General features: G+C 30.8%; 6 protein-coding genes across 6 annotated transcripts; 2 read left to right on the top strand and 4 right to left on the bottom strand.

Annotated features, from left to right (window-relative positions):
* Positions 1 to 7,433: 7,433 nt before the first annotated feature.
* Positions 7,434 to 8,293, bottom strand: OCT59_012202 (uncharacterized protein; the record flags this gene model as incomplete). Its single annotated transcript, XM_066134309.1, has 4 exons — positions 7,434 to 7,439; positions 7,513 to 7,869; positions 8,049 to 8,080; positions 8,170 to 8,293. The coding sequence occupies 4 exons, from the start codon at positions 8,291 to 8,293 to the stop codon at positions 7,434 to 7,436; spliced, it is 519 nt and encodes a 172-aa protein (XP_065989586.1).
* A 323-nt stretch (positions 8,294 to 8,616) lies between these two features.
* OCT59_012201 (uncharacterized protein) lies at positions 8,617 to 9,090 on the bottom strand (the record flags this gene model as incomplete). The annotated part of the gene is made up of 1 exon (XM_066134308.1): positions 8,617 to 9,090. One exon carries the CDS (start codon positions 9,088 to 9,090, stop codon positions 8,617 to 8,619), a length of 474 nt encoding a protein of 157 aa, XP_065989585.1.
* Positions 9,091 to 10,959: 1,869 nt separating this feature from the next.
* On the bottom strand, positions 10,960 to 13,762 carry OCT59_012200 (uncharacterized protein; the record flags this gene model as incomplete). The annotated part of the gene is made up of 12 exons (XM_025321809.2): positions 10,960 to 11,090; positions 11,164 to 11,341; positions 11,398 to 11,499; positions 11,566 to 11,647; positions 11,716 to 11,882; positions 11,971 to 12,057; positions 12,133 to 12,351; positions 12,422 to 12,698; positions 12,795 to 12,879; positions 12,944 to 13,396; positions 13,462 to 13,547; positions 13,614 to 13,762. 12 exons carry the CDS (start codon positions 13,760 to 13,762, stop codon positions 10,960 to 10,962), a joined length of 2,016 nt encoding a protein of 671 aa, XP_025167855.1.
* Positions 13,763 to 14,296: 534 nt separating this feature from the next.
* Positions 14,297 to 16,459, top strand: OCT59_012199 (uncharacterized protein). The gene has a single exon (XM_025321810.2). It carries the CDS (start codon positions 14,378 to 14,380, stop codon positions 15,347 to 15,349), a length of 972 nt encoding a protein of 323 aa, XP_025167856.1. The 5' UTR covers positions 14,297 to 14,377; the 3' UTR covers positions 15,350 to 16,459.
* A 259-nt stretch (positions 16,460 to 16,718) lies between these two features.
* On the top strand, positions 16,719 to 21,587 carry OCT59_012198 (uncharacterized protein; the record flags this gene model as incomplete). Its single annotated transcript, XM_066134307.1, has 6 exons — positions 16,719 to 17,136; positions 17,348 to 17,456; positions 17,547 to 17,629; positions 17,694 to 17,879; positions 17,965 to 18,111; positions 18,201 to 21,587. The coding sequence occupies exons 1-6, from the start codon at positions 16,831 to 16,833 to the stop codon at positions 21,585 to 21,587; spliced, it is 4,218 nt and encodes a 1,405-aa protein (XP_065989584.1). The 5' UTR covers positions 16,719 to 16,830.
* A 116-nt stretch (positions 21,588 to 21,703) lies between these two features.
* OCT59_012197 (uncharacterized protein) lies at positions 21,704 to 23,116 on the bottom strand. Its single transcript, XM_066134306.1, has one exon. The coding sequence runs from the start codon at positions 23,081 to 23,083 to the stop codon at positions 22,622 to 22,624; it is 462 nt and encodes a 153-aa protein (XP_065989583.1). The 5' UTR covers positions 23,084 to 23,116; the 3' UTR covers positions 21,704 to 22,621.
* Between the last annotated feature and the right edge of the window lie 175 nt (positions 23,117 to 23,291).

Here is a 23,291-nt window from a genome sequence, read left to right as displayed (position 1 = left end):
TGGACGAAGCCTACTACTTCCTGTCAGTGGTCACTACATAAGCCATACTACCTGGGGTAAACAACTGTACTATCGGTGCTAGGTAATCGCGGGCTGTAGTGGCGCTTTGAGTGAGACCTCGTACCTAAAATAGTGGTATGGAAGGGTGCTTAGATGGTTGATGTTACCTGTCGAAAGTCCTCCATGAAAGTAGGTGCTCTCTAAAGGTCGTAAAATAAATTGAGTACCAGTATCATGCAATGGATTAAGGATGAGTAGGCGGTGTGTACTAGCTTCAGATCAGCCTAAAATGGCTCGATGGGAGATGTCTTACACATGGTGCTGTTACCTGAGGAATTAAGTCTCGGTTTAATGGTTGCCTATTGAAGATGATAGGACACAGACCCGAGATTAGTCTCATAAGAGGCAATGGGTAGTCTGGCCGTAAACAATAGCAAAGGAAAAGGATAAAACTGACGCTACAACCAATAGCGTGAAGGTACAGGGATTAGTGTAGTTGGACTGCATCATGGTGAATTAGTGTGTACGGTTAGGCCGCACATTTCAACTAAGGGTCATGGTGTCCTTCTAACGTTCCTATGAGGCCATTAGCATGTGCGCAGTCCTGTCCTTGAGGTCACTACTATACCTTGGGGAGGACTTCCTGTCTGGGTGGTCACTCCACGATACCACTTGGGGTCAGTAATGGCTAGATGGTCGTCCTAGATGGTAAAGCTGAGAGTGCAATGTCTTAGTGGTAGTTAGACCTTCTGTTAGGTCTTAGGCCAACCAAGGTGTTCGTGCACAGAACAGGTAGCATGGTTATGGGGTTCGATTCCCCACTTCTTGGGTCCTGGTTGGTGATCCTGGTGGTTGATACCACCATAAGGGGTGATCCTGGACAGAAGCCTGCTACTTCCCCTGTCAGTGGTCACTACGTAAGTATACCACTTGGGGTAAACAACTGTACTATCGGTGCTAGGTAATCGCGGGCTGTAGTGGCGCTTTGAGTGAGACCGCAAATGCTAACATAAAATGGTGGTATGTAAGTGCTAGATGGTTGATGTTACCTGTCGAAAGTCCTCCATGAAAGTAGGTCTTCTCTAAAGGTCATAAAATAAATTGAGTACCAGTATCGTACAATGGATTAAGGATGAGTAGGCGGCGTGTACTAGCTTCAGATCAGCCTAAAATGGCTCGATGGGGGATGTCTTCTACGTGGTGCTGTTACCTGAGGAATTAATCTTTCGGTTTAATGGTTGCCTATTGATGATGATAGAACGCAGGCCCGAGATTAGTCTCATAAGAGGCAATGGGTGGTCTGGCCGTAAACAATACGCGGAAAAGATAAAACTAGGGTTGGTCGCCCTATCTCGGTGGTTAGTCGCTGAGACCTCATTAAGCCTGAGTATGGTGGAGGTCGCAGGTTCGATTCCTATGACCAGCGGAAATAAAAAAGAATTTTACTGCGGACGCTACAACCAATAGCGTGAAGGTACAGGGATTAGTGTAGTTGGGACTGCATCATGGTGAATTAGTGTGTACGGTCAGGCCGCACATTTCAAGCTAAGGGTCGTGGTGTCCTTCTAACGTTCGCTATGAGGCCCGTGGCATGTGCGCAGTCCTGTCGCGGAGGTCGCTACTATACCTTGGGGGGCTTCCTGTCTGGGTGGTCAGCACGATACCACTTGGGGTCAGTAATGGCTAGATGGTCGTCACAGATGGTAAAGCTGAGGGTGCAATGTCTTAGTGGTAGTTAGACCTTCTGTTGTGGCCTTAGCCAATCAAGGTGCTTCGTGCACGTCGCACAGGTAGGCATACATGGGGGTTGTCATTCCCCTCCACTTCGGCCCGTTGGCGATTCCTGGTCGATACCCACCATAAGGGGGTGCCATCCGAACGAAGCCTCGCTACTTCCTGTCCGAGTGGTCACTACATAAGTATACCACTTGTGGGCAAACAATGTACTATCGGCGCTAGACGCGGGCTGCCAGTAATTGATGCCGACCTCCGTACCTAAAATGCCAGTGGTTAGGCCTACATCAGATGGTTGACGTTACCTGTCAAAAGTCACCATGAAAGTAGGTGCTCTCTAAGGTCGTAAAATAAATTGAGTACCAGTATCGTACAATGGATTAAGGATGAGTAGGCGGCGTGTCACCAGCTTCAGATCGGCCTAAAATGGCTCGATGGGGGATGTCTTACATGGTGCTGTTACCTGAGGAATTAAGTGCGGTTTAATGGTTGCCTATTGAAGATGATAGGACGCGGGACCGAGATTAGTCTCATAAGAGGCAATGGGTGGTACGGCCGTAAACAATAGCGAAAGGAAAGGATAAAACTACCGCCATTCGATTCGTCTCAGTGAGACGATTCTAACAAGCTATGATACATCTTTGTACGATTATTAGATGCCAAGTTATTTAATATATTCTTTATATAACTGTGATTATAAACGGTTCTTTTTAATATAAGATTTTTGAGGATAGGTGTGATAGTGACTATAGAGGGAGTTGACTGTATATATAAAAAATTGTTAAATTTTAATTGGCCAGAAGAGGACCCACTTACTTATAAGATAGGTCACCCCCAAACCTAAGGTAAAAATCATATATAAAATTCTTTGCAAATCCTACTATAAAAGGAAATTTTATGTTATATTATTATGATTTTTTTCTTTTTTAGCTAATTAACCAATAGAATTTAAGAAAAAAACAAGATAAAAACTATTAGTAAAGGGCCAATTTTCTATAGTGACTTTTATTATAAGTAAGCGGAATCCTACCAGAAGTTTAATTAAATTTAAAAATATTTCAACAATTAGTTATTCAAATTGGATAAAATTTTAATATGTTATAAATTAGATATTTTTATATAAGATATAAAAATTTGAAATTATTTGGCTTGCTAAATTTAGAGAGATTTAATTTTAAAGATTGTCAAAACGTAATGTAAATAAGGTTGTTTGTGTTCAAACTCTTCAAAATCCTACGATTAGTTTCATCAAAATTTTACTATAGATTTATTATAGTTTCGGCAGAATTTTAGCAGTTTTGGCATTTATAATAAGTTTCAGCAGTTTCGCCTTTTACCAAAGTTTTGCCAGTTTTTTAATATAACTTTAATATAGTTTTGGTAGAATTTCACTTTTCGGCGAAACGCCATCTTGTTTAAACCCCTAAGTTTTGGCAAGCAACCTTAAATGTAGATCATTAATAAATATAGTTCAATATTAAATTTCTCGTCAACCAGTGATTTAAATTGAGAAAAATTTTCATATATTATAAATTTAGATTTATTCTTTAAAATAAAAAAATTTTTGTTTAATTTAAATTACTGGCTAATAAGGAAATTAATGAAATATATCAACCACAATTATTTTCATTACATACACATTGTATATTGTCTAATATAAATCTATATAGTTAAATAAAAAAAATTTAAGTTTTGAGTATTCAAAAATAATTACTGCTTTTAACTTATAAGTCAAATATCTAAAGTTCTAAAAAAGATAAATAGGAAATATTAATATATTTCTTAAAAAGACATTAAAAAAAAAAAATTTTAAAAAAAAGTTTTGAAGTAAAATACTTTAAAATTTGTAATAAATGTTTAAAATAATAATGTATCTAAAAAGAGAGAAAGTTTTAAAATTTTAAAATATAAAATATGAGCTAAAATTTAATAATAAAAAAAAATGGTAATAAAAACATTTAAATATTTAGAAAATCAAAATTTCATTTAATTTTATCATATCTAAGTTAAAGTCAAAATTTCTACAAAAAAAAGCAAAAAAAAAATCAAATAGTCAAATACTATTTTTTTTAAAAAGTTTAAAAATTTTTTTAAATTAAAGATCAAATATTAAACATTTTATTAAAATAGATAGTTCAAAAAAAAATCTACCTATCAAATTCTTAAAGAAATTTAGTATTAACTGTATAAAACAAAAGGAAAAATAAAACATTAATATCATTATATTAAAAAAAGATATAAAAAAAAAATCAAAAAGATTAATTCTTACCAAAATTTTACATATTTTTTAGCTGTTTAAATTTTAAAAAAGAAAATGAAATATTAGTAATTCATTAAAAAAATATGTTTTTATTGAAATCAATACTTCAAATAATTTAAAAAAATTTTGAGTTTTAAATTTTAACAGAAATCTTTACTTTCTAAACTTTTAAAAAAAAAACGAACAAAACTTTAAGACCAATTTTGTTAAAAAAAATATATTATAAAAATTGCAAAAAAAAGAAAATTTTCTGTATCTTCATATTTTAGATCTGACTAAAAATGAAAAGATGAAATATTATTTATTAAAATTAATAAAATTAAAAAAAACTTATCAAGAAAAATCTTTGGTTTTCTACTAAATTTATGTATCCATATTTGTTTAAAAAAGGAAAGAAGGTAAAAAAGAAAGAAAAATGGAAAAAATAAAATAAAATGAAAAAGAAAGAAAAAATAAAAAAAAGGGAAATGAAAAAAAAAACAAAAAAAAAGAAAACAAAAAGAAAGGGAAAAAATAAAAAGAAAAAAAGGAAAATATAATGAAAATAAAAAGTAAATAAAATAAAAAAGAAAAAAAAAACAGAATAAAAGTAAAAGACCATCAGAAATTCTAATGTTATTATACATTTTTTTAAGTTTGTTTATAAAATATATATGGGAGGTGATCAGTAGAAAAGGGGGAAATCCAAATTTTGGTCAAAATTTTTTTTATCAGTTTACTTTGCCAATCATGGTCATGGGAACAAAATTAGCTTAATAACCAAAAATCTTAAAATTTTAAATTTCCCCCTTTTCTACTGACCGCCTCCCATATAAAAGTAAACAATTTGTCATTTTGGTTTCATTCTTTTATTAATTTTATTATTACAATAATATTCATATCAGTTTAACAAACATTGAAAATGTTATATAAATTAATGATCATTAATTAAAATAATTTTGTAGAACTATCATCAAATATTTTATTTTATAATTAAAAAAAGAAATTTTTATACAATAATACTTACACAAATTAAGTAAATTGATAGTTTATTATATGTATTATAAATTTCCATTATCATTTTCACTTTAGTAATATTTTTTTCTTTTGCATATACAAGAAAATTCATCTTAAAAATACAGTTTTCCTTTTAATTGAACTTAAAAATAGGTATAAAATACAATTTAAATAGCAAAAATATATGTAATTTTACAAAAAAAAGAAGTTTTTAAATTAAAAAAGGCAGTTAATTAAATAGTTTTTGTGTAAAATGCAAAAATTACTTTTTATAATAAAAAAAAATATTTTTTATTCCTATAAAACTTCTAATAAAAGTTTTTTTTTAATTAGATATTTTATTTTTAGGTATAATTTAATAAAATAAACAACTTTTATTAAGTTTAAAAAGATGATTATTAAGGCAAATTTTTGTTATTTATTGAATTTGGTTAAAATTTTTTAATTAAAATGCTAATAAATCTTTTTTTATTTATTAAAATAATATCATTAGATTTATCTTAATGTTATAAATTATTTTTTATTTAAAAACTTAGTTAAATATAATAGTTTTTTTGTTTATTTAAATTAAATTTTAATGTTAAATTTTAATATTATGATAATAATACTAATAATACTTACAATTTATTAAAGAAATTTAATATTTTTTAGATTTTAATTTATTTAACATAAAAATAAAATAAAAACTATTTATTTGTAAAAAAATTCATATTAGTTGTGTTAGCTGTTAAATTTATATGCTATTTAAATTATTTTGGAATGCTATAATTATAATTTGGAATGCCATAATTCATTCAGTTTATATGTAATTTATTATGTAAAGTGCCAAAATAATTTGGGATGCTATAATTGAATTTGGAATTTTACTTATAATTATGGCAGCTTAAAATAATTTAGGTAACATCACTAACATATATAATTAAATTACAAATACATATATTGTAAATAAATAAAAATAAATAAGTAAAAAAATTTTTTTCATATCTTAATAACATTAAAATAAAAGATATAAAATATTTCAAAAAAAATAAGCAAAAAAAAAAGTTGGAAAAGTTTCTTAATATTTTATAAATTCATTATATTAAAATAGGCTTATAATAGGTAACTTTCTTCAGTCAGATTGAACTAAATAAAATGAAATTTTTATTTTTTTTAAAGTTTATAAATGTATTTTTAGGAACTAGGTAAATATACTTATAATTATTAAAAATGATGTTATATTATGTAAATACAATATTACATATAGTCTAAAATTTTCAATTTTTAGTTGAATATTATGAATTTAGTCAGAACTCAAAATTAAAAAAATTTGGCCAGAATTATAGTTTAAAAATTGCTAATTTAATCATTTATATTAACTTTAATTAACTTTAACTAACTTTGGATTTTACATTATATTTACTATAGTAGACTTTAAAATTATATTATATTAATAATTTATATTGTAATATTATAATATAAAAAAATTTTCTGCTAATCTGATATTTCTACTAAATACTAATATATTTTAATAGTAAAATAAGCATTTTTAATGGTAGTATTAACAACTTTTATGGTGTTATGTATTATTGATTTAAAAGTTTTTTCCTATTATTATAAAAAAAAATACAGTTAATATAAAGATAAATTTAATTAAATATATTAGAAAATTAGTTAATAACAAATTTCAATTTTATGCAGTTTTTTGTGTAATTCAATTTTTTTTTCAAAATATATTAATATTAATAAAATATTTCTAATATTCCTAAAATTCATATAAAATTAGTATTGTATAAATAAATATAATTAAAAGTATAGTTAGAGATAAGCACAAGTACAATAGGCAAGTAAATTATAAAGTAAATAGTAAACAAATATTTATTATCCCTTAAACTGTAAGAGCTAAAATTAATTTTAAAAATTTTTGAATTTTTAAAATATCTTGAGATCTAGTGATCATAGAAAGATGAAATTATATTTGTTAGATTTCTCTTATTAAGGTGCATTTAATGGTAATAAAATAATAACTCTAAAATTGATAAATAAAAAGTTATATTAATTTATAAAATTTTAGATTTTATAAGTTATCCTGTCACATAATATTTGTAGAAGGACAATTTTATTTCTATCAGATTCTTCTCATTAAGACGCATCAAATGGTAGTCATTTTATATTTCTAGGATCAATAGATAAAAAGATATTTTAATTTAAAAAATTTAACTACCGTATATCGTGGGCCACAGTACCCTCCTATGCACAGTACCCCTTTAAAAAAATTTATCGGAATTTTAAAGTACCCGGATACTTTACATAGAAATCTTCAATTTAAAATCTTAGAATTTGTAAAATACCTGGGGTATAAATCCCGGATACAACTTTATTTATTAAAACGGAGTATTATTTATTAGTTATTCATTATTGTAATACAAATATATTTATAGTAATATACTCCTTAATCGATTCTTTATTTCTAATTATATGCAAGTTTAATAATTAGCAATTTTATTTGATAAAATGGAATAAAATAATATAAAAAAATTTACCTTATATACTTTTTTTAATTCGCTTAATCTATGACGCATTTCTCCATGATCATCAGAATCTTGGTAATCATAATTACCATCATCTTCCTCTTTCTCACTTTCACTTTTGTCATTATCTTCTTCCCGACCAACTTCAACAACAACTTTAACATCCCATTTATTCTCGTAGTTAGTTTCTTCGGGATATTCTTCTTCATAATTTTCATCGGTTGAGTTATCAAAATTTTCTAACACTTCGTTATCTCTATTCAATAAACTATCATGATCAAAAATACAATCATCTTCCGAACCATCAATATTTGTCGAAACTCCACAACTTTTAAAGGATCTTTGAATAAGATTTTCATCAACTTCATCCTACGACTCTTTAACCCATGTTGCGACTGTTGAATAAGAAGGTCTTTTAATCTTTCCCGCTGGAGTAAAAGTATGAATATTTGATATCATCCAATTATTATACCGATTTTTAACCTATAATTTCACTAATATTAGTAACTAATAAGAATAAAATTGAAGTAAAAAGATCAAATAATTACCTTAGATTTAAAACTCTTATTAATTGCAACGTCTAATGGTTGCAATTTGGATGTACAACCGCCAGGAATTACGGCAATGTTTGTATTTTTTTCCACAAATCGATTTTTCGACAGAATTTACTATAGCGCCCACGAAAAGAATCTAATACTAATATAGAACGTGGATTTCCAAAACGGTTCCTTGAAGTCCAAAACGTTCTCAACCCACCACAACATTTCCTGTTCGTTAACCCACCCTTTTTCATTAGCTCTTATGTAAATACCGTGTGGAAAATTTTCTTTCGGAATATTTTTCAGTTTGAAAATGCAAACTGCAGGAAGTTTCGTACCGTCAGATACATGCAAGTATAACTGTAAATGATGATCGTTCGCTGACCAGTTGTACGAATACTTACCGTTTTTGCTCCTTTTTGGTTTATAGTTGTATTACTCGGCAAATCAAACCACATGGGCGTTTCATCCATATTGCCTATATATTTTAGTTCATATTTATTATGAATTCTTAGGTACATAATATAACTCAAAAAAATATTTTGCTTTTCAATTAAATCTGATGGCAGTTGCTGTGCTACTGTTGTTCTACGACGCTCACTAAGGTCATATCTTCCAGAAATCCTTCAAGCCACTTATTAGAAAATTTGAACCCAGCAATACCCGGATTATTTGCTAATAATTCTGGACTTTTGGATAAGGAAATGGCTTTATTGGTAATTAATTTTCGAGTAACGGCATTTCCATTGGCTTTTTTTTCACTTATCCATGCAAATAAATCATCTTCTAATTTCAGATATCTGGCAGGTTTACCCGGATGAAGTTTAGCCACATGAGGAGCAGTCGTTAACAAAGTTCCTTTTTTATTTTTCCAATCACGCAGTTGTTTGGGCTGAATATCAAATCTTTTGGCAGTTCCACGTATATTTCTATTATTATTTTCATAATAATGCACTATCATTAATTTTTCCCTTACATTCCATTGTCTTTGTTTCTTTTGTGGTAAACGATTGCGTGTTTTTTTATTTTTCTTGTTGCCAATAACTACCATTTTACTTTTAGCAGAAAGAAAAAAAAAATGCGTAAAATAAAGACACGTAAATCAAACAAAGACATTTTTATGTATGAATAGGGGTATTTAGATAAGTAATTTTGTGTAAAATATCTTGAAAAAGTATCAAGATATGAGAAATAGGATATATTTAGAAATTCTTAACGAGAGATTACATCATAGCGATTATCCATAATACTCAGATATTATATATGGCAATAAGTACCCCGGGTATTTTAAAAATTCTGTACCCCTCCTCTGTGTATGATGCCGGCCACACTCATGTAATATACCCCCGGGTACAGGTCCAAATGCCCAAAATTTGCAAGATACCCGGGGTACTGTGGCCCGCGATATACGGTACTATTTGTTATAATTTGTCAATCATTTATTTTTAAAAAACTATTAATCAAATAATCAAATTGAATTTTTTTTCAATTTTTACTTAGAAAATATTATAGAATTTATTACAAAAATATTGGTTTATGTAATAAAATATTTTAAGGTATTTAAAAGTGTTTTTAATTAAAAAACAAAATTGCAGATAAATTTGACTGTAAAACAGTTTAAAGAATAATTGTAAGAGTTTTTTTTTCACAGTAAGCAAATATCTACTATAACTATAAAAGTCTTCTTCTACCAGTCAGTTATATAAAATATAATAATAAAAAAAACTTTGTTATAATTAATACTTATAGAAATTCAGAAAATAATAAATTTCAAAACTTATTTCTTTGAAATAGACGCTCTAAATACAAGCAAGATATATTTTATAAAAAACTTATTTCTTTGAAATAGACGCTTCAAACATAAGCAAGATATATTTTATAAAGAGTATTGCTAATCTTAACCGGGGGGATAATTCCTCCCTCCCTTAAGAATTTAAAGAAAATAAACTTTTTTTATGAAATATACAAAATAAATATAATTGGATATTAATTGCATAAAAATTTGGCAATTCTTGATTTTAAAAAAATTTTTTATCATGAAAAATACAATTTAACTACTATTGATCTTTCTATTGGCTGTTCTTTAAGTGCACACCCTCCCTAACTGCATGTGTATGGCTGGGCCCCAGATGCATGCACTTATGGAGGGGTGTGACTGTATCTTTTATTTTAAAAAATAGTTTTGGTTTTGTTACAATACTGTATATATATTCAAATAAATATTTTTTTTTATTTTAAATTTATTCAATATGCTTTACTAATGTAAAAACTAAAAAGTTGATATAATATATCATTTAATTAAGTATATTTCCAATAAACCCACCTAATGTACAGATGTAAAGAACAGAAGCAAATGTAATATTCTATTTTACTGATAAATCAATTATATTAAAATCATTAATTTTGCACTTCTCATCATGAAATTTACTAACTTTTATAACTTTAACCAAAAAAAAATATAAAACAAACTTCTACTTACTACATTCAGAAAGTACTATGATGTTAAGTTCAATTTCTAATTCATTGGTAAACCAGTAGTATTATCGTTTATTGAATTCTGATATTCAAAATTTCAAATTACTTTACTTATTCTATACCTAAAAATTTTTGTCTTTCAAAAAAACAATAAATGCTAAATTTTATGAAATAAAATTAATAATTCAAATTTCAAGAATGTTCAAAAAACTAATAGGATTATGGCTAAATAATGCATGATACTAATAATACAAGCTAAGAAGTAAATTGAAATGGAATGAATATACATACAAGCTACTGTGTTATTCTTAAGTTTTCCTTATAACATAATAAGCTTATACTTAATTACCTGTTATATTTAGCTTTAATAAATAAATTAAAAGTAATATTATAAAGTTTCAAATGTATATTCAATGCGTAAGCTATTGAATACTTATTATTTTAATTACACTTGTGAAAATTGATTTAGTACAGTTTTCACTCGTTCGCGAACATCTAAATTTTCATCATTTGTCATATTTTTTACTTTATCTTCAAATCCTAGATCACGTAATTTTTGAACTCGAACTTGTGAACCTTGATAAAAAATAAGGAATTATAAATATTGAATCTAACCTACTAATATTATTTCAAAATATTAAATACTTACTAGCAGATTTATCTTCTGTCCACAATAAATTTATGAGAACCCACACTGCAATCACACGAATTTCCGGATTATCGTGGCCCATGTAGTTTAATATACGTGTTAATATTGTGGGTCGATTCATAATAGCTGTTTTATGTCGTTCATAACCCGATGCAATATTATTTATCACATACAGTACCTAAAATATAAAAGATTAAAACGTGGAACCATAAAATCAACATGTCATTACATTACCTGTTTAATAATTTCCTCATTTTCATTCCACCAACATAGTTTATTTTCTATAATATTCATTAATTTATTTTCGCTTAAACCTTTGAAGACCTCTTCAATGTCCTAAATAATCAAATGATCAGTAATATCTTAAGTTGTAATTAATGAACAACATCGTAACAAACTTACAATCGGTTTTGTGCATGCAAGATTTCTTAATAAATTTAATGCTTGCTCTTGTACTTCGACAATTTCTTGATCGGAAATTAAACTAAATAACATTATAAAATTTATGAATTTAATGTATAATAATAATTGAGACAGATTTATTATACTTACTTCTCCATAGTTTGGTATGTTAAAACTTTCATTACCGCTTCTTTAACATCTGATTCTGCTTGATAAACTAAATTCTTCAATGCCCATATTGCATTAAGTCTCAGTGTATTATCTGGTGAACGCACTAACTCTACTAACTTTTCTATTCCACCTAGTTCCATAATCGTCTGGAAAAGAATTTAATTATAAAGTTACTAACCGGCATCTTTAATTTGAAATTGCTTAAATAAATTATATCAAATAGATGATACTCACTTTTTTCATAGGAGAGAAATCTAAGACTAAATTACAAAGTGTTGCGCAAGCTGTCGCTTGTACGTCCGTTGATTCGTCAGATAAAAGCTTCGTTTTGTCGAAAATTGTCAGCTGAACAATATTACGAAAATTTGCTCATAGAAGGTTCTCTTGAAGTCTTACTTTAAATAAAGGTGTTGCAACTCCTGCATCTACAAGGCTGGTCCGTAATATGTTAATCGACCTTGATAAGCTCCGAGTACATTGACATGCTGCAGCACGAATTCCATAAGAACGATGTGACATGGCAGCAACGATATGTGGAATAATCTTGGCTTCCACAACTAACTTTCGTCCATCATCCGTCAGTGAACTAATAGCAGCGAGAGCCATTAACGCATTCTATGGGAAATAAGTGTTTTTTAATCATTACAATTCATGATGTATTAATTTATTAATTATATATACCAACCTCTTTTAATTTATCACCATCACCTACGGGGTCATAATATGAACTTTCTTGGTCCACGACATGAGTTACAAAATCTGCTAATTTTGGAACCGCATCCGAGTCACACGCAGCCTTTTGTAACTCTTCATTATCGCGAATCAAATAAGCTAAGACGTGAGGGGCTTCTTCACGAACAGGACCTTTTTCATCAAGCAATTTTACTAATGTAGGTAATACAATTAAAGTGATGTCGTTAGAATACTCGCCAATAGCATTTGCACGACTCAGGTGGGTTAAACTATAGAAAAAAAATACCATTTAAAATAATTATTAAAGTTCCACATAACATTGTGGTGACGATAATAAAAGCATAGGAAAAAAAAATCGGGCATACCATTTGGCAGCAATTAAACGCATTGTTGATGATTTGTCCTGGATCAAATTTAACATGATCTTAACTGGGCTATCACTTGTTTCAGCTAAAAATAAATAAATCAATTAATTATGTAAACGATAAACTTCACTACTTTAATTATACTCTACATTTAGTTTCAACGATTGCTTTTCCAAATTCAGGGTTTTCCCGGCAGAGATATGCCAAAGCATCTAGTGCAGCTTCTTGTGCTTTAGAAAATCCACAAGTAAGCAACTTAACCAAAGCTGGGAAAGCACCAGCACTAGCTATTTGAATTTGTTGTTCATTAGTATCACAACAACGAGCAATAATAGTAGCAGCCAATTCAGCTGTATGTACTGAAGCAATCCTTTCGCGATCGGTTTTAGGATGGAGACTATCGGGATTAAGAAGTGTAATAAGGTCACGTAAATGATGGTCAGCGAAGATATCGTTCTTATCAGCGGTGGGACATTTATAAATTGCTTTCAATGCCCTAGCGGCAGCCTCTATAAGACGGGGATCATTTTGTAAAGAGATGCATTCTAGTAAAGGCTTGATTGCATCATGTTTTGCTATTTCGGTTACATTTTCCTCGCCTCCTGTAAATATAAATTTTAGTATTGATTTTACTAAGAGTAGAAATCTAAAAAAATAAATCTCGAACCATATGCGAAACTGCCCAACACAATCGCAGCTTGAATTTGTACTTGAGAATCCACAGTGTCCTTTGACTTCAAGAACTTTACAAGCCTATTAAGCGAAAAAGCTACTTTAATAAATTGTGTGAAATCAAAGATCAAGATCAGAATAACTTACTTAGGAATTACGTTGAGTTGAATATACAGATCTTTCTTCGTTTTATTTCCAATGATGTTATTCTTTATAAAGCGAAGGGCCTTTACACGAACAGCTGGATCAGAAGAATTTAATTCATCAACAGCTTGATTATGTTTCAAGGAATTCATAGTTCAAACTAATAGGAGGTGAAAGAAAGTGGAATAAAAAATATAAGAGCTCTAATTTTTTAGTAACAGTTATAGCATAAGTCATCATTGTACTTGCTGCCTATCACTTACAGATATATAAGTACCTTTCTTGATCCATCAGGTGACAGAGCATTTAAGATTTAGCTATCGCCACAAATTTCTGAAACATTCATGCTTGGTAAAACGAATGATATTCAAGGCAATTCCTTGCTCACTTTCAGATAAATAGTTTATTTTCTTATGATCTAAATAAAAGATCGATCACATCTCAGCGCAGTAAAAATTCGATAGCAGTCCGGTCGAGGTCGGAGAGTATAATTATGCATATCTAACTTGATGACCATAAAGGGAACAATTATTTTTGTTTGTAATTCCTTGTTGGAAAAAAAGAGTAAAACGTTGGAATTCTTTGTTATGTACCTAAAACAAAGGAATTTATTGTGTGTATATTTGCGGCGTTGAGGAAATTTGTTTGATATAAAAAGAGGGCGATTTTGCTTTTATGGATTACTTGGATTAAAAGGTCCCAAACAAATTTTTGTCTTGATTATTAATATTGAGAGCTGGTTTCTCAGAAATTCATAAAAAAAAAAAATGGATCTCCGTAAATTAATTTCCATAGTTTTAAAAATTATTTTTGCAATATTGCTACTTGTCATTTTAATATTTAATATAGTAATAGATGTTAATCGATCAAAGCTTATACATACAACAACTACAAATGAAAACGTTAAAGAACTCGTTCCACCAGCATTTTCACTATGTAGCAATAATATTAATTTTAAATTTGATTGTAATGTCTACGGGGAAACATTAGCGAATTGCGCTAATTTAGTAAGAATTGCTAATGTTTCCAACGATGAGACTTACAATTCATGGTTTACAGGTTGTAATGTTTTTCAAACCACACAACCGATGCTTTTCTCCACACCCAAAAGACAACCAAAAGACTGGGCACCTAATAATTCACCTTTATTTGTAAAATATTCGTTACAAAATGTATCTACTGCAAATTCGCTCAAAGTTGCATTCATGTTGTGGAATCCATATGATTTATCTTCTTCTGCTGGACTTGATACTGAATTATCCACAAAAACAACACCACAAATTTTGAATCCATATCGTTTAGTGCAAATGGATGCTATGAGAGAAAGAGTTTTTTCCTTTTACTGGCGAAAACATATTTTTCTCAATAACACAGAGAAATTTTATTTGGATTATAAACTTGAACTAGATGAATCTACCTCTACAACCGCATCGGGATTTGTTCATTTTAAACCTGCTTCATTTAATATGGAAGTAACTCGTGAACATAGGTGCTTTCCTGCCTTTTCGGTATTTATAATGTTTATTGTTCTTTTAGCCGTCTTTTATACAACTTATTGGGGATTATTTAGTGGTAAAGGAAAATATAAAACTTGGGGTCTCGCTCATATAATCACGGGATATTACCCTCAACAACATATTCTTCCAATGGAAAATACTCAATCATTGAAACCTACTGCTGACGATGTTTTAAGAGTATATCTTGATGGCTTAGATAGGGCAGAATTTGAGAAAAAGTAAAATTAAATGATAAGAATTGGAATATATTGACTTTGATAGTCAAACGTAATCACGTTTATAATTCTCTAAATAACCGTTTTGTACATGATCTACAATATCAATATATATATTTTTACAACTTGGTTCATCAAATCCAAACTTCAATTTACAAAACAAGTATTCAACATGCAAGCCCCACAAAACAAACTTAAGAAGATCAGATTTACATTATTTTTAACAATGCTCAAAAGAAAAAGATGTCTTACTAAATTTGATTAACAATTGTACTTTAGTGCTTGTTTGAATCACGTGGCCACACTTTATACAGGTTAAAAGCATCGAAAATTCCGAATAATGATCGTCGAGACGTAGGCTATCGTTACATTGTTTTCGCCAAAAAATAAAAATATTAAATCTTACGATCCTAAATTTCAAATATTAAGATCATAATTAATAACCATTGTCCATTATATCTATTATTGAAAATAAAAAGTTTACTGTCAGTTAAAATCTTCTCGTTTCATTTCATTAATCATGATTGCTTTAGTATTGGAAGTTATTGGAATTGTTTTATGTTTCTAATTTTTCATAATTTTTGATTAGAATACAATGTTATTGGTTATTAAAGATTTCGCATAGGATTCACCCTTAGTAAGTTGCGATAGCACAAATCCTCAATAATCAAAGATTTAAATATACATAATTTAAATAATTTTTGAATTGATCGTCACATTAACAATGCATTGATTACCAAAAATACGTTTACTATTTTTGATTTGATATTCCTAGTAATGAAGAGGTTTACTTGATTTTTTTTAACAAAATTGAGAGTTTATCTATTCTTCATATTTTTCTGGGTATTAATTGATGGGTAGCAAATCATTTTTTTTTTAAAAAAAAAAAAGTAAATCTATTAATATATAAATATTTTATAATTTTATAAAACCTTTTTTTTTCAAAACTTTTTTGTCAAATAGATTTCCTGCACCATTTCATATTTTCAAAAGGTCTATTTATTATTTTGATGGTGAAATAGTTTGTTATAAGTAGTCTAATCACTTTAATGAGTAATTTGATACATAAACTTTTGTAGTAAATAATAATAAAATTCTAAAGACTTATTAGCATCTCGTTATAAACTTTAATCTGATAATCATGATCGACAGCATAATTAGTATTAAAATTATACCCGGCGAAAAAGCCCCTTACCCCTTGGTCTTAAATAAAGCTGAAATCCGATTCGTTAAAAACCTGATTTTTACAATACAACTAAATCAGGAAAGTGTCAAACAAGCCGTTAGACCTTCCGAGAAAAACCGGTAAGTCCGAGTTTGATATTTAAACATCGTTTTTTTTTGCAAATACAAAAAAAAACTTACTCTCTTTTTTTCATAATTTCACGAAAAAAAAAAAAAAAATTTTTCTATAAAATCTTTTTTAAAGCCTTCACTTGTTATATTCAACAGCTATATTTACAATTCAATAAAACCAAATAAGCGTACATGGCATCTCAGCGAGGACGAAGAACTACCAGAAGAGCTGCTCACGACCCTGATTTTGAATATGGAATGGGTCCTTCATCGAGCGAGCATGAGATCAATGGAAGCTCACAAAATACTGTTGTGAGTGAACAAAATGATAGTGACTCAAGCTATCATGAAAATACGCCAACACCACTTAACAATACAGGTGAAGAAAACGTGAACGGTGACCGAGAAGAAGTAGTTGCTGGTCAAGAAGGAGAACAAAGTTCTTCAGAAGAAAATGAAACTGACCAATCACCAAGAGCTAGATGGCTACGAAAATGGGTATTTGAATATTTAAATATTATTGAAATTTTCTGACCAATTATATATATATTTTTCTAATAGGGTTTCAATACTGGTTGATTTTTTTATTTTATTTTTTTTATTTTTTTTGTCGAGAGAGGAGAGATTTTTTTTTGATGGAATTATAGTTTCTGTTCCCAAAAAAAAAATTATTAACGTAATATCTTTTCCTTTTTTTGGTCATTGATAGAAAAGGTCGGATCCAGGCCTTTGTTGCGTATGTCTAGATGAAGATGCAACAAAAGATAATGTCCTTGTCTATTGCGACGGTAAGGAGTGTGATGTCGTTGTTCATCAGGGTATGTACTTTTCTTTTGGTTTATAACGGAAAAACGTGGCGCAGATATGATGATTTGTGTATAATGAAAATTTCATTTAATTTATATCAGAATGTTATGGGATCACAACACTGCCGAAGAAGGAAGACCCATGGTACTGTGATCGTTGTCTTGCACTACCATCAGATGCAGTAGTAAGTAATTACAAAGATATAGATTGTTTTATAAATCAAACTAACATTTGCCTGTACCTAATAGCGTTGCGTTTTGTGCCCTAATAAAAATGGAGCTTTTCGAAAAATAAGGGCCTCTGATGAGGCTGGTGAGCCAATGGTTTGGGTTCATATTTTGTGCGCTTTCTGGATGCCGGGCATGCATATCGGCTCGGCTGCAGACTTGAGAGATATTCAGGTTGTGAATGTTGACCCTAAGAATTGGGGCAAAGTAAGTATTATTTTTAAAATACATATATTGTTTTTAATTTTATCAACACTTATTATATATTTGGTATTTTTTCTCTTTCGTTTAGAAATGTCACGTTTGCAACAGTGAAGAAGGCGCTGCAATACACTGTGATGCCGGACAATGTAAAAATTGGGTTCATGCAACGTGCGCGGTAGCCTACGGTCTCACCGAGTATGTTGACGAGGAAAATATCTCGGACCCTTATTTTATCGCAAGTTTTAATCATTTGTTTTTAATCATTTATGTTTCGTTAATCATCTATATGATAATTATATATACACATGATTTTCTTATAAATAGTACTGCAAGCAACATGGACCAAATGATCATCCTCGGCAAAACAAAATCGAAAAGTGGATTCGAATGCGAGACGATTTTCTTGCTGATGAGTGTTTAAAACGTTCTGATGAACGTAATACCCAACTTCAAGGTGGATTTCCCGGTCAAAATCTTCGGGAAATATTCGAGGATGCGTACGCAGGATACACTGCCCAACGTGAGGTACGAATTACGGATGCACGGCGACGAATCGTGCAACAAGCGTCCAAACATAATGGTCTTATCGATGCAAAGGAAAAAGCAGAGAAAAATGTTAGAGATTTTAAGGCTAAAATCCCTAATGCAAGAGGTGAAAATACTATTTTAAGAAATTATTTAGAAAAATTCAATGAGGCCATTTTATCACTAGTCCCACACATGCGGAATATTCAGGTCGAGACTCATGATGAAAGTTCAAATTACACGAAAATCGAAACTTTAATGGAATCAATGGCAATCAAGAACAATATCGTGTGGTCTAAAGAAATAAAAAGGATCGCAAAATCCATAAAAGTGAAACAGCTTAACACCAATGAAATGAGGTCTTTAAATCTCAAGAGTGTTGTTAGCGCATTAGCAAAAGCAGCCAAGGAAGAAAAAGAAAAAGCTCGACGGGGAGGGCGGCGAAATGGTGTAAAGAGCAGGGGCAGGCCAAAGACACCAAGTAAAGGAAAGGAAAAGATCGTTTTAAATCAAGAAGAAATCCCAGAAGGTGAAGATTATGACGGACAACAGACGCCCAAGAGGACAACGAGATCTCGGGCAGCAAGCATTAAAGGAAAAGAAAAGTCTGTCGAAGATGAAGGGGACTCACAAAAGAGTGATCTATCGAATGAAAATTCTATTAAATCACAACAACTAAGAAAAGTTCCACGTCTGAGAATTGTTGGTCTAGAATCACAGCAAATAACAGAAAATGCAATTGAATCAGAAACACCAAAGAGGAAGCGTGCTGAACTACCTTCCCAAGATCAATTACCAGATATTACAAATGAGGTTCAAGCTGGTTCATCAAAGAGAAAACGAGTCCAGGAAAATCTCTCTACCACGTCAACCAATACGACTGAAGCCGAGTCTATATCATCAAAGAAGAATGTTAAAAGAAATAAAAGAAAGCGAGTTGAATATGTTCAATCTGTTCAATCTGAGAGTACTTCTAATGTAGATGAACAGACGCAGGCAGTTGTTTCTAATAATAATGATCAAGTATCAGCATCGATACCAGCCGATGAAGTCGTGCAGTCTACTCCATCAAAGAGAAAATATAAGAAATCGAGAAAATCTGTTAATAAAGGAAAGAAAGTAAATGAGCAAGCTCCAGCAAGTTCGGATACTAACCAAGTTGAAGTGTCAGAGACAATTCAAGATGATAGTCCGTCCTCAACATCTGCGAGAGCAAAAAGATCAACCAAGAAAGTCAAAAGGAGCACAAAATCCAACGAAACCGCTGATGATGTTTCTAAAACTAATGATGCGAACACAACCTCATCTAAGAAATCTTCTAAAAGAACAAGCACTAAGAATAAAACTAAAAATACAAGTGAATCTAAAGTTCATACTAAGGCAAAACTTCGCCCTATCGCACCAAAGACAAGCGAAATCACTAACGTTCTTAATGTTGAAGAGAAAAGTGAAGGGTCCACTTTTCCGGTGGTTCTCAGCAAACCAAAGAATGATGCGACGAATATCCCCGAAAATAATGATACAGAAGATGGAGAATATACGCCTAAAGACGTTGCAACTACTACTTCAACACATGGCGATGTTTCAGACGTTAATACTGCGACGTTTGATCAAAGTTCTCAAGGCAAAGTCAACAAAGCCGAAAATAATGATGAAGATTCTTCTAATATAAGAAGCGGAGGAGTTATTGGTATCAGCACCTTACTCAACCCTATTGAAGACACTCCTTCAAGTACTTCAACTGTTTATGATTCTTTTCTTCATTATACGGTCAACGCAAGTACCACAAATCAAAGTTACTTCAATGGTAATGGTAATGGAAATTTGTACCAAACATCAACCCCTTCAAACAATAATGTACCAAACACAAATATTGGATATAGCAGTATTACTGCCCCTATTACGACTTCATTCCAGAGAAGCTACTTTTTGGCAGAATCAAGTTCCAATCAAACGCCATTTAGAGCTCCGTTGAGTGAGAGTGGAGCAAGCACTTTCCAAGGCTCTTATAATGCTGCCAGTCAAGGGAGTACTAGGTATCCTTATACTACCCTTAACCAAGGAAATGCTACCACTTATACAAGAACTTTTGGTTCAGTGACTAATCAAGGTGGTACAAGTACTTTTGTGGCAAGTTCCTATGCACAAATAAACCAAAATAATCCAACTATGTTTACAAATTCTTATTCAAACGTTAACGAAAATAGAACTAGTACCACATTTACGAATTTGACAAACACTGGTTCAGTACCAGCTATTAATGCTTCTAATTTAGGTGGATTAGGTGTACTTCTTTCAGCAGCTGAAATGGTTGAATCTCCGAAAACTACTTCGTTTAGTGTACAAAAAAATAATAATAATGAAGTCAAAAATGAGTCAACGACAGAGCCTTCGCAGAATAAATCTCAAATTCCTGATAAAGCTGCAGTAACAACAACATTCTATGATAATGGAAAAGTATGTACCAACACAACTGAGGGAGTCGCTTCCCCTTATCAAACAGGAAGCGTAAATTTCCTTAGTTTCACTGGTCCGAGTCCTTATCCTAATACAAATACAACTGCTACTGCTCAAGATGACAGCGCAGTTGCAGAAACATCTTCCGAATTATCAAAAGAGAATGATACTCAAAACGTTGAGACGGTTAATGCACAAGATGAAAGTACGAACGATGAACCAGTTCAAGATACTGCAAATTCTGAAGAACTAATGTCTGAACAAAGCACAGCGACAAAACCTAAAAGAAAACGAGTTGGCGGAATAAAGAAGAAAGCTGGACGTAAACCAAAAGCCAAGCTCACGGAGGAAGAAGCCGCACAGTTTCGAGCACCTATACCTCAGCCAACTTGTACAATCTGTAGACTCGTAATACCACCGGCCAATGATCAACCTTCGGCGACTTACATTACTCCACAACGTGCAAGAGAGTCAATGTTGCTCAAAGGAAGAGACAAAGTTAACCGAATGGTACGCTGCGGATACTGCAGCAAATGGTACCATTTGGCTTGCATGGTTCCTCCTAGACGTACAATGCCCACAGGAGGATATGTTTGGCGATGTGCGGAATGCGACCATCCATCTAGCTCCACAAGCGAAAGCCCAGCAGAGCATTCTGGTAGTGGGGAGGCTCCTTCTGTTCCTACGATTCCTACTAAAAAATGGAACTTAAGATCTGCAACCAGATAATTATATATAATAAGGGTAATAAGCTAATATTCAATTTTAATAAAGTACTTAGACATTGCAAATTTAAAAAAATTATTGATTTAAATTTCCGTATTCATTGTAAATAAGCAAGAATTCTGATTTATAAATTTAAGAATTTATTATTAAGATTTGCAATAAGACTATGAAATCCAAAAATATTTATTCTAAGGTCATAAGCGAGATGATGTTTAATTATTTTTTGAATTCAAAGATTAATCTTATCCATAGCATTAAAAATTATGGTACAATCAAATTCTATTAAAAAGCAACTTTTTAATTTATGAAATTAATAACTGAGTTCCATAACTGCCAAATAACTTTGTTTAATCTTCCCAGCCATTTAACCAAAATTTCGAAATTATGCACAGATTTCTGTGAGTCCGATTTTCGTTTAAATTCAAAAGGAATTACCTTTGAAAAGTTGGTAATAGAATTCCAAAACTATTTTTTAACAGTAAGTAAATTACTATTATTATTAATATAGGAATAGCTGATAATTTTATGATTTAATCATTAGTTATATAAGTAATAACTAGCAAGTACTTTCAAATTGCCTCCGTATTCTAAGTCCAAACCAGATTACAGAAGATGGGCCTATTAAGTTACTGCTGCTTCTACAAGGGAAGTTACATGAAAGCGTAACATCAATCGTAACAGGGAATTTAGAATTAAACCAATAATTTGTTTCTTTTATGATTTCCTCTAGAGAATGATGCGACATTTGATGATGTTTCTTTACTGAAGGTTATTGCAACTCAATAGCTCCTTAATAAAATCAAAAATTATTTGTCTATTAGGTTTTTGTTATGTTGTTATATTACTTCTAATATTCCCATAATGAAATTTATTGGCAATATAATGAATATATTAAATAATATTGGAATCCTGGTAAAAGATAATCGAATTAAATTAATTAATAGTTTTATAATTTATAATGCTCTCCTTTTGTTTACAGCACTCTTAAATTTACGATTTATGTTGACGATGAATTTTTGATGATTCTTAAAGATAAATTAGATAACCCTACAAAGTACTTCTCCACCATGATTTTGCTCAATAGCTTCTTTAATTTCCAAGACACCACGAGATGTCCCAATGATAGCAATTTCACCGAGCTTTAAAGGTGGAATAAATTTAGCCCTCTTTCCAGTGGTCAGATTTTTAAGCTCTTCAACGTTCATATATACTCTTTTTGAACTCTTGCTAACGCAAGACATATTTTGTAAAACTGGTTTATTGTCTCGATATTTAAGGTCAAGCCATAACCTTCGACTTGCAATATTGTGTGGTTGAGTTTTGACAACATTTTTATCTGGTTCAAGGTGATTACCACGTTGTACAGAAGAAATAAAACCCTGCCGATAAAGGATCATGGAAATCGCAAGGTTCATTTTTGTATCTGGAACAGCAATACTTTGTAAACGGGCTCTAAAGCCATTTTGAACGCGTGCACAAATTTCATGAACTACCACCATCGTCGAGAGAAATTTTTTATAATCTAGATCATCATTATATTGGATAACAGAGACGTGATGTGGATGATGAAATTTTCAAAATCACGTGATCGAACGCAGATGATCAGTCACATGTATAATTGGTTGGTGTAACCCTGATTAGGAACGTGAACCACCAAAAACTGTTGCCTGTTGGTCCATTGATTTGATCAACTATTCCCATCGAACA

This window comes from Rhizophagus irregularis, chromosome 2 (assembly GCF_026210795.1).
Source record: "Rhizophagus irregularis chromosome 2, complete sequence".
Taxonomy (NCBI): domain Eukaryota; kingdom Fungi; phylum Glomeromycota; class Glomeromycetes; order Glomerales; family Glomeraceae; genus Rhizophagus; species Rhizophagus irregularis.
Note: the sequence above shows the minus strand (reverse complement) of the source record. Positions and strands in the feature narration are given on the sequence as shown.

Coding starts and splice junctions, on each gene's coding strand:
- OCT59_012199 (XM_025321810.2), top strand. CDS start 14,378: ATGGATCTCCGTAAATTAATTTCCATAGTTTTAAAAATTATTTTTGCA.
- OCT59_012197 (XM_066134306.1), bottom strand. CDS start 23,083: ATGGTGGTAGTTCATGAAATTTGTGCACGCGTTCAAAATGGCTTTAGA.